Source organism: Charadrius vociferus, unplaced genomic scaffold, assembly GCF_000708025.1.
Source record: "Charadrius vociferus isolate BGI_N301 unplaced genomic scaffold, ASM70802v2 scaffold38, whole genome shotgun sequence".
Classification (NCBI taxonomy): Eukaryota; Metazoa; Chordata; class Aves; order Charadriiformes; family Charadriidae; genus Charadrius; species Charadrius vociferus.
Genome location: NW_009650176.1, coordinates 1955420 through 1966557, shown reverse-complemented (window position 1 = coordinate 1966557; position 11138 = coordinate 1955420). Strand labels below are relative to the sequence as shown.

The window sequence follows — 11138 nt, the reverse complement described above, 5'->3', positions numbered from 1 at the left end:
GGTGCCCAGTGACAGGACAAGAGGGAACGGGCACAAAGGTGACCATGGGCAGTTCCATCTCCACCTGAGGAGGGCCTTCTCTGCTGTGAGGGCGGCAGAGCAGTGGCACAGGCTGCCCAGAGAGGTGGGGGAGTCTCCCCCTCTGGAGCCATCCCAAACCCGCCTGGACGCCGTCTTGTGCCACTGCTGGAGGTGCCCCTGCTCTGGCGGGGGGTGGGATGGGGGAGCTCCAGAGGGCCCTTCCAAACCCCACCAGTCTGGGATTGGGTGATTCTGTGAAAGGATCACTGTGGCAGTTACCACTTCCAGAGGTTGGTTTGGAAGGGTGGGAAGAGACCTCTGCTGGGGCCAAGGGTGGGCAGAGAGCGAGTGGGAAGCGAGAGCAGTCTCCTGGTGTGAGCGGAGACAGTGATCGTTGGGAGGAGAAACAGCTGCACAGAGTGTTGTGTGTCTGTGCTCAGCAGCAGATCGGATGAGGGAGTGGATTTTGTTCTGCAAGGAAGTTTTTGACAAAAATGTAAAAAAAAAAAAAATTAGGCTGATGCTTTTGAGGTGGGGGATTTCCTTTCAGACTGTCTTGTAAATAGAATTGCCATGCTGTTAGCTGAGGAATTTTTTGTTTTAACTGTGTGTCCAAACTAACGGCACAGAGGCGCTCTCGCAGGTCTTGGACTAACTAGAGGTGCAGTTCAGGTCAATGCTTGTCTAATCCCTCCGTTATTTACCTGTTGAAATATGATTTTGTTGGCACTTTTGCCACTTTTATTTTTAGAAATACTTTTTTTTTTTTTTTTGCTATAAAGTTGGTGATGGCTTATATGAAGTCAGTAATAGAGACTCTCAAATAATTAGATTATTTTTGCATCTTCATCCACAAAGCTCAGCCATTCAGAATGGCCAATGTCTTTGCTTTGGTTCAGCTATTTAAGCAATCATAGCGATAAAGTTTAACTTCATGATTTTCAGTTTGGCACATTCAGTCTCAATAATACATCAATATCACGCATGAAGACAGCAACAGTAAAAGCTGATATTCTTTTCTCAGTGGTTGCAGCACCCCTGATTTTAAGCAATCCTTTGTGTTGCCGTGAGACGTTTGGACTCTTTTGGGGGATACAGCAGCCCCGTACTGTCTAATCTATATTCCCAGTAATCCTTTAATAGCAGCGAGTAATTGTGGTTTTTACCATGGAGTACCAATGGTCAGGGACTTCAAGACATTGTAAAAGGAGAGGAAAGCATTCCTTCATCTGCCTCCTAACGAGCAAAATATAATTAAACAGTAAAGAGATTTAGACAAGTGTTTATCTCGTTCCCATACCATTTGCGAGTCCAGTCTAGGGCAGGGTGTCCCTGCCCAGGGCAGGGGGGGTGGGACTGGGTGATCTTCAAGGTCCCTTCCAACCCAACCTGTGCTGTGATTCTGTGAAACCCTCCCAATTACCTTTGTGGTCCCTGGGTGTGTGGACACCGCAGCTGGAGGTGGGAGCAGGTCCTCAGGGCTGTGGAGACCTGGAAACCCAACTCGGTCACAGTTCTTTCCCTTCCCCATCCTTCAGTCCACCTCCACCCCCGCCTTCACGGTGCAGCTCCAGCTCCCGGTGGGAATTGGTGAGGTGTGTATTTGGATGTAAAATCTGACTTAAATGAGAAATAGCATCCAGCGACACTGGTTGTTGGCCGTAGAGCGTGTTCCTTGGCAAGAGCCTGGGCACCCGGAGGGAGTGTGCAGAGTGGAGGTGGGAGCAGAGGAAGGAGAAGACCTCTGCTGTTCCCGTGCCAGTGGTGTGGGTGAGTTGAGCCGTTACCCTGCTGGCATCCGCCGCTCTGGAATGACGTGGGCATCCTCAGCTCGTGGCCGTATGAAGTGTTGTCGTGTAACGAGAGAATCCGCCCGTGTTAATTTTTATAGGCGTTTTTTACAGCGCTTTATAATGATATTTAACAGCATAAAATGTTGGCACGTGCTGAAAATTGGTGAAAGTTCAGCCATCTAATTTGGGCAGGTTGTGCTTACAGGCACTCACACTTGCAGACAGTTTAATAACAGTATTTGGCACTGTCTCTTAGAGCTGCTTAAACTAATTAATGCATTTGCTCCCTACAGGATGAAACCGAGTTTTCAGATACATTTATAAAATGATGTGCATGATTGCTAAATATTTCATTCTTTTGAACTATAACTTTGAGTGGTTTATGTGGGCGCAGAGACAGTACATATTCTCCCCTGAAGAGCGTGCGGTGGCTCTGAAAAGAGGATAATCTCTGCCCCGGCTTGTCACAAGAGGATAATCTCTGTCCCTCTCTTCGCCTGTTCAAAGGTGCTCAATAATTTGGGCACCGCTTGGCGCGGTGGGGTCATTGCCGGGGGGGAATCCGCTCCCCCTCCTATTCCGACAGGTTTGGGAAAGTCGCAGCCCCGGCGCGTGCCAGCCCACCGCCTCCCCTGCCAAAAACCAGAGGAAAGGGGAAAAAAAAGGGGGGGATTTTTTGGACTGGGTCCCCGGCGACGTGCAGTGACTGTGTTCCGTTGATGTAGAAGATGACATCAGGCGGTGATTCCTCGAGACCCCCGCGCAGGCGAGGTTAACGCTAATCTCGCCGGCTTAAAAAGGAGGTTAAAAAAAATAATAAGCGGCGGCTTGATTCGAAATAAACCTTTCTGAAGGAATCACGGTAAACAAAATCTGTTTGCCTAAGGAAACCCTCCTAGCAATCAGCTAGTAACACAACTGCTTGTGCTAATGAACCCAAAGCTGTTAATGTGGTTTCTTCAGTTAAATTGATTCATGAATTTTGAAGAGAACATTATCTAATGAATTTTCTTTGAATAGAAAGCAATTAAAAGGACAAATCAGTCTGATTAACCCCAAAGTCACCCTACTGCCACAAATGGTGTACAGTTTGAAATTATATCATAAAAAACTAGAGCAGATTTGCTATCTCTTTGCCCTCTACTAATCCATGTAAATTAATGAACAACAAAGTTAATTTCTTTGATGACCCTTTTCTCGTATCACCTGGATTATGCTGATGTTTAATTTGCTTAATGTTATAATAAAGACTAAACAGATTTTTTCAATGAAGTGATTATCATTCCCTTCAGTTAAGAAGTGATTTTTATTATTTAACACACACATAATGGTGTATGGGTTTCCTTTAAGAACAAAACCACATTTCGCTATGTTCCTACGTAGCGTAATCAATGCCTTTTTTGACAACTAGAGAAAGAAAATGTTTTTAATCAGTTTGTTTCTTTGCCAAAGCAGGAGACTGAAGCTCTGGGCTGGGGGGAAGGGGTCTCTCTTCTTTTTTTTTTTGTTGGTTTTTTTTTTTCCTTTTTTCTTTCCCTTTTTTTTTTTTTTTTATTCCCCAGCTCTCTCCTCTCAGTAAGCTATTCACTAGTTAGATCTTCAAAGCGTTTACGAGGGCCTTGGAAGAGCACTGGGCGTTCAACCCAACTAAAATCCAAAGGCAGCAGTGGGTTTTTCCTTTTGTGAAATAATCCTGGGCTGGGAAGGTGGAACCCTGAGATGCAGCAGCAAGCCGGTCCTGGGGCATTTGCTTATTCATTATTTCAGCAAATGGAGCACTTAGAGGCAATTTGCTGTTGAATTAAAATTAAAATAATGGAAGATACGTTCTTTTTTTTTTTTTCCTCTCTTTTTTTTTTTCTCAGCACCCTGTATCATTAAGGATGTGCCGTACATTCAAGGTCACATATAGTCCTTACCGTTTCGTAAGGGCTGCAGTGCCGAGCGGTAGCTTGGGGGTCTGGACGATAAAATGCAGTCAGGCAGGATAATACCGAGTCCGCTGGCTCTAGGGCTTCTTCTGCCGCGCGTCCCAGCTGAAGTTGGAAATTAGCTGGAGATGCGAGGGCTTTGCGAAATAGGTATAGCCGGTTATTTCTTCCCTTTTTAATTTGACTCTATGCTAATTTATACTCCACCAATTTAATGGAAAAACCACATTGTATGAGTTAACAGGATAATTGTACTTGGAGCAAATTAAAAATATAGGGAAATCAAAGCCTTAAATCCTTTTTTTATAGTGATCGGTTACTTCAAGCGCTCTTTCTAATAATCGTGTGTTTAAACGTAGTAATACGGGATACCATAACAGGACAGTGCATGGGGGCTGATAAATTTAAATGAGAAAGCTGCTGGTGAGGCTCTGCCTTATGTTGGGCTTTTTGAATAGTTCGTCTCGGGTTTTTCAGCCAGGCGTACGAACAGCTCTCGCTTCCTCTTCTTGGCAGATTCGTTCACCGGACAAGTGTTGTGGACCCTGTTGAGAGACGTCAAGTTCGGAGAGGCCGTTTCCTACAAGCAATTAGCGGAGCTCGCGGGCAACAGCCGAGCGGCGAGAGCGGTGGGAGGAGCGATGAGGAGCAATCCTGTAAGTTCACGTCAACTTTTAAATAAAGTTGATGGAAGATGGTGGATTTAGAGAGCTTTGCGGGCTAAATGTCATTAGATTAAATTTATCTGCTATGAAAACTGGTCTACCATGAGTAATAAGGTCAGTAAGTGTTTTTAATCAGCAATAATGCACAACCCAGTTTAATGTGATTTATTCCCTACCATTTACGGCGATAGATTTGAAAAAGAAACACTGCGCTGCTTTTCATTCGTCAGCCTCTACACATTTCGTTGTTCACAAAGTTTCTTGAATATTCTTAGGTGAGGGAAGTCTTCCATCCCCCGACACCGACCTCACTTTGACAGGGTATGAGTAGCCTTGGTTGCGTTAACGGCAGTCCATCCTCTCTGGCACGGATGGGTTTCCGGAAAAGTGGGAGAGGTTTTAAATCATGTAGACACACGTTCGAATCAAATCCCTGATTATCAGTGTTTTTTTCCCCATGTGCTCCAGACCAGCCATAACTGGCATTTCTCCATGGGCTGTAGGTGACTTGCCCGAAATTGGAGGAACTGAGGGCGTAGCGCTCTAGGTTGGGCCGGTGGATTTTGGAAAAACAGTCTGTTTTAATAATTGGCCTCTTTGTCTGCCTTCCCAGTAATTATCTTTTCCCCTGTAGCAGCCCAGGTGTAGATTTCCAGGCGTATTTCTGCGGGTGACCCACAGGGGTTGGCGTGGGGCTGGTGCTGGGGGGGTTGGTGTGGTCCCTGTGGGAAGCAAAGAGAAGAGCTGGCGAAGGGAACGCCGCTACGGCCGCCCTCACACCTTCCTTCCCTTGCCACTTGCCTTTAAAAACAAAACAAAAAAAAAAACCCAACTTTGATTTCTATTAATATCGCTGGAGCCTTTTGGCTATTCTTTAGCATGTTTTCCCTCATTACCACTTGCCTTGAGCAACACGTGTTTGTCCATACCCGAATTCCGCTCCTTCTCTCCAGCGTTACACCTGCCGTAATCTTTGACCTCCTGCGTTGTTTATACATTCAGTCCTCTCAGTAGTTTCTTTAATAAGGTACATATGAGACTGCGACGTGTAGTTGCGAAGTGGGTTAGAAAATCTGTTTTCACAAGAGCCGGTGGCTTCATGTGTAGATGCATAAAGGTGAGGGGTGTTTTTTTTTTTTTGCAGTGCCACATATTATCTTTATATTTCACCTCATTCACAAAATCAACCTGCATATTATGCATACTCAACCTGCATTTTTTGGCTCCTCGGTCGGAAGGACCGGGTAAAGATGTATATGGGAAATATAAGAAACACAGTGAATAAGTGCTGTGATTGAAGTACGGAAGGACTCGGTGTGTGTGTGTTCGCACGTGGAATATGCATGAAAATTGCAGATTAACTACAGGAGATGTGTAGTGATAAAAATGTGTTTTGGAATGGGCAGGGCTGTCATCACAGCACTGATTATTTTTTATCGTCAGCTTTCCATTGTGAAATATCGGGGCCGTATGATATTAATCCAGCTCTTTTTCCCTAAAGCTATACATTATTATCTATAACGTGCTTAAAAATTTTCTGCTGGGGACAGAGCGCGCTGCAGCCGTAGTATGGGATGGCAAATAACAATAATAAGATAGGACCCCGTTTGAAAAAAAAAAAAAATGGCAGTAGCTTTGCTGTGTATTTTCAGAACTATTTTCATCCTTCCTCACAGGGGAAAAAGCAGGAATTTTCACACCACAACCTGCTGTTACCGCTACTTTGGATGCTGCTGCTCCACTGCAGCCTGAGGGCAAAGCCGGGTACATTTCTAGGCGATAGCAATTACATCTCCTTTTGCACAACACTGTATTGTTATTCTTTGAGAACTGTTTCCTGTAGGTTTGCATCGCATTGCCTTATCTTAATGTACACCATATTATATTGGAAAGCATTCCATCATATTAAAATAGTTTGTATTGTCAAGTACAATAGAGCCTATTGACGAAACGCAGCTTTATACTGCTTATATGAACTGTTTCACAGGAAAATCTGATAAACGCTTAAAATATCAGGGTGTACTTCTTTACTGAGCTTAGAAGCTTAAACCCATTAGACGGTACGTGAGTTTCTACGGTACAGTTCTGCTACCTGGGGAGAATTGTAGGATACCCACGAACCTCGTGCGCGTATAAACATGCGTGCAGTCCGTGTATCAGATGGGATATTGGGCTTTGAATCTAACTAAACAGCTCATTAAGCGGAACACGTCATCTGGACGGTGGCGTCATTAACGTATGGGCGCGGGATGGGAAGAGCTGTGGCGTTAAGGACTGCTCCACCGCCAACCCCAGCATTAGGGTACGAATACGGGGTTGGAGGAGCGATTGCTTCCACATTATTGCAGCAGTGATGTGATGTTTTGTTAAGCAGAAGATTAGTGATTTTTGTTCGCAGGAGAGAAGCTGAAACTAGTGACCGCTTTCGTCGCGAATGCGAAATAAAAGGGAATACTTCCATTAGTGATTGGTGTGGGAGCAGCAAAATCAGAATATGTTTGCACCTTGAGATGCTTCCTTTGATTAAAGGACTAAATTATAAACATGATGACTGCATCATAAACGTGATTTAATGAGGACAGTAATAACAGTAAAAATGAACATTTGAAGTAAAACCAAGCCTGGCATTGCTTTGTTACTCAAACGCGTTGCTAAAATTCAGCATCTCACCTTTTTCCGCAACATACCAGAACATTTCTCCCTTCTACAGATGAGGGGCCGGGCTTTAATTTGGGTAGTGCGCATTCCGCAGGTTTCCCTTTGTAGTTTGCTCGCTTCACATAATTCATACGGTGACCTTCAACTTTATGAGAAGGTGGAATAGGTGCCAGCAGCAGCTGAAAGATGCGACATCTTTGCCTCAATTTATGCCAAGGACATGGCGGGGATGGCTCACCTTTCGCAAGAAAAACTTCAAATAGTTTACTGCGCTTCAGATTGATTGCGAGGTCTGTGGTCCTCAAAGGGAACCCATAAAGTTCAATTAAAAATCTCATTAGACTACTATAGGAGGATCAAAAAGAAATCACAGAGACTCATGGGAAATGGCGAATGTTGGGCTGATTAGTCCAAGGCCATCCTAAATGACTGTTCTGTGCCTTAAATAAGACGTCTCCGGCGCTCTGGTGACGGCGGTCGTAGCCGCATACATTGTTTTTTTCTCTCTTCTCTCCGGTTGCGTTCCCGTTGAGGCTAAAGCCCAGCTGAGCGTCCGGCGGGGCGCTGCCATCCGTCCCCCCGAAGTCGGGGGTATTATTCAGCCAAAATGTTTTATCCATTGGAGATTGGAAGGGCCTTTATGAGAAGATTTTGAAGTATGGATGTGAAACGTCACGGGGACCTAAAACTACTTGTGTGTTAATTCCTGCGGCGGCTGACAATAGCCCGGGACCCGGGTGCTGCGGGGGAAGAGGGGGAGAAAGAGCCACTGGACAGGAGCCAACTGGAAGGTGGTTCTTTAACCGGTTGTGCTTCTGGTTGTGTGTTACAACTCGATATTTCAGCTGTTCCCATTCCAGCCTGGCAGAGCCGGGTTGGAGAGTCGGGCGGTTTCTGGAGGTCTCCATCCCCTCAGCACAGTAACGGGACAGGGAGGGGATCCCCTTTGCCTCAAATTGATGACTCTTAACGAGCAGAGCACCGCTCCTCTCCAGCCTCCGACGGGATTCGCTAAACGCAGTTCAGAGGCGATCGATGCCTTGTGCGGGGAGGTTTTTTCCCCACTTTTTTTTTTTTTTTTTTTTCCCTAAACAAACGCGTTAGCGAGGAGTTAGTTTATTCACAGATTGCCACGAGCGTTAATGACCGCCCGAGTCTTGTTCTGCCAGTCACCCAGATGGCTGTTGATAAAGATTTAGCATCATGTTCTGAGTGTCAGGGCTGTCAGTAGCGCTGAACCATTTGACCAGAAGAAAAAACGCACAGGGAGCTATTGATTACAGCTTCTCAGTGTCACTTGTTCACCAGGATTTAGGTATTGATGAGGCTGCGAGTGAAAACAAGCTCTTTTCCTTGTGGGCCTCTACCCAGAAGAACAAAAGCAAAGTTGGAGGAAATATTCAGCCGGCGGTGCCCGAATCAGAGGGACTCCGCCATTGATCCGAGGGGCCCCTCCGTGCGGTTTTTGTTGGGAGACAAATCTGTGGGTTTGGAAGTTTTACGGCGTTCGAGGTAGGCTCTGTGTAAGCGATGGATTCGCCTGTTAGATGAATTAGATTTCACAGCGTGAAGATTTCGGCGGAGCTGTAATATTATGAGCTGCTTGGTTATTGATAAAAATTACATTAAATGTAGCCGAGGCATTAAAGCTCCAGACTAGGCTAGCGCTCCCTCTAAAACGTCCTCAGGGCCCTAATAAATTTTAGCAGGTTTAATTATTTTAGTAGTCTGAAAGTTGTCACCGCAATTAAGCCAAACCGAAGCAATCTTCAATATTTTTAAATCACAGCGCCGATACAGCCTTTGTACCGCATGTTCTTGTACAGCCAGCGCTATGGAGGGTGACGTACGGGCACTTGCGTGTGTTGGGACAAACTCGGGATGAAACTCTTTATTTCGGGCATGGAAAAAGCTGCATTTACTGCAGACTCTCCTCTTCTTGCTTGATGACAAGCGCGCAGCCCCGCATCCCTGCGTTTGTGAACAGGTTCTGCACCGACCCGGGGTCATCCAAGACCCCGCGCGGCGTTGCCACCTCTCACCTCCTGGAAATAAAGTCCTTTTTTTCCCCCCCATTTGGGCACAACTTCCATCTTCTTTGATGGGACAAGGGGGAATGGCTTCAAACTGGAAGAGGGGAGATTTAAATTAGATATTAGGAAGAAATTCTTGACTGTGAGGGTGGTGAGACACTGGAACCAATTGCCCCGAGAAGCTGTGGCTGCCCCATCCCTGGAGGTGTTCAAGGCCAGGTTGGACGGGGCTTGGAGCAACCTGGGCTGGGGGGAGGTGGCCCTGCCCAGGGCAGGGGGGTGGGACTGGGTGATCTTCAAGGTCCCTTCCAACCTAAACCATTCTGATTCTAAAACATCATGATTTGATGATTCTTCCACAATTTAACATGAGAAGTCACCAACTCACAGCCCAGTTCGAGTGTCTTTGCATCATTGGAGTGGCAGCAGGGAACTGGTGGAGAAAGAGGTTTTGGCCCCTGTCCAGAGCAAGATTTCTCACCTTACCATCAAAATATCCTGATTTGCTGTAGATATTTTTAAAGAATTGCAAATTAACTTGGGCGATTTTTTACCATGTATTATTATGCCCATGCAGGCATATCCCCATGGCAGGGGGGTTGGAACTGGATGATCTTCAAGGTCCTTTCCAACCTAAACCATTCTATGATTCTATGATTCTGTGATTATGGCTCTTTGCGGCTTTGTCACTCAGGAAAATCCGCCTGCAGGAACTCGTGCAGGTGGATTGTAAAGACGGAGAAATCCCAAACCAGAAAAATACTTGCAAAAAACCCAACTTCTTTAAAGAAGTCATAAAGCAGACGCAGGATGGCGTGGTGCGGCGTGAAGATTTTATTGGGACTCGCTGGAGTTGTCACGGATGCATAATTCACTTGTGGCATTGCCAACTCCAAATAAAGCAGCTATTATAAGCATTTTTTATTAAACCTTGATTAACAGTAGGCACCTATGTGTATTCCCGTTTAATGTGATAGCCCGTGGGCTGAGACTGAGATTTGAAACTTCAGCCATTGAAAATTGGTAATTGAAATTACCTAACAAAAACAAAAGAATCCCCCCAAAAAAAAACCCAGTTTCCAAAGGTTTGGCCAGTTGCTGTCCGGCCACTTTGAGGTCTGTGTGCCCCAGGCTCAGGTGGGAGCACGGCTTGAACTCTACTGAAATAACTATTACGTGGGATTAAAATAAGTCAGTGTAAAGTGCATAATTTGTCTGTGTGTCTATATATCAATAAATTCGACTTTTTGACTTAAAATATCCAAATTTGTGAAAAAACGCACTTTTTAGTCACTTCTTGTTTTCACAGCTATATCGTTGCAATGGAATTATTCTGCGGCTACCGAAACACGCGCGGCGTGATTAGAGACGATGTATTGTGTTTTTTATGGTGTGTACTTCAACCATGATAATCACCTGTAATAAAAAATAAATAAATTAAAAAAACCACGTTTATGTACTTCTCTACATTATGGGTCTATTATGTAACTTCTTGCATTGATTTTTCAGAATCTGTGACATTTGGCTACAAAGGATACGAAGTCGGAGGCGTGAGGCGAGAAAAAAAAAAAAAAAGTTCTTAAATTGGTTAGGTGTGAATTAAATCGCTCCTGTTGTAGGTTTTAAAAATTCACGACCCTTTTTGGATTGACTTGCTGTTAAATAATAAATAGCGCCTTGTTCTTCTATAGGGTTTTTCAGCGGCGCTCGTAGAGGTGCTGTAGCGGGAGGAGGGGATGCGCCGTGGCAGCGGGGGCTCGGGAAGCTCGCTGCTGGAAGCGCTCTTCTCACTGGTCTGGTTTTTTTTTTTCCCCAAAATACGGCCTCTCCTCATCCCGGGGTGATGGTTAATAGCCGTCCCGTCCCTGCGTGCCGTCCCTCGGCGCGTTCGGGCTGTGCGGGGCTTCGGGCTGCGGGAGGGCGCTGGCGCGGGGCGGGAAAATCTGCTGCTTCTGGCGGAGATTTTATACGTGGGCTTTTTATAGATGGGATTTTATAGGCGGGTTTTACACTTTTAATGCTTCACGATGTTTTTTT

At 45.4% G+C, this 11138-nt stretch overlaps 1 protein-coding gene across 1 annotated transcript in view; it reads left to right on the top strand.

Annotated features, from left to right (window-relative positions):
* The window catches only part of MGMT (O-6-methylguanine-DNA methyltransferase), a 191640-nt gene that overhangs the window by 161518 nt on the left and 18984 nt on the right, over positions 1-11138 (top strand). Inside the window, exons 5-6 of the mRNA XM_009892745.1 lie at positions 1337-1347; positions 4262-4401. Of these exons, the coding sequence (XP_009891047.1) occupies positions 1337-1347; positions 4262-4401 (151 nt within the window). The remainder of the gene's footprint in view (positions 1-1336; positions 1348-4261; positions 4402-11138) is intronic.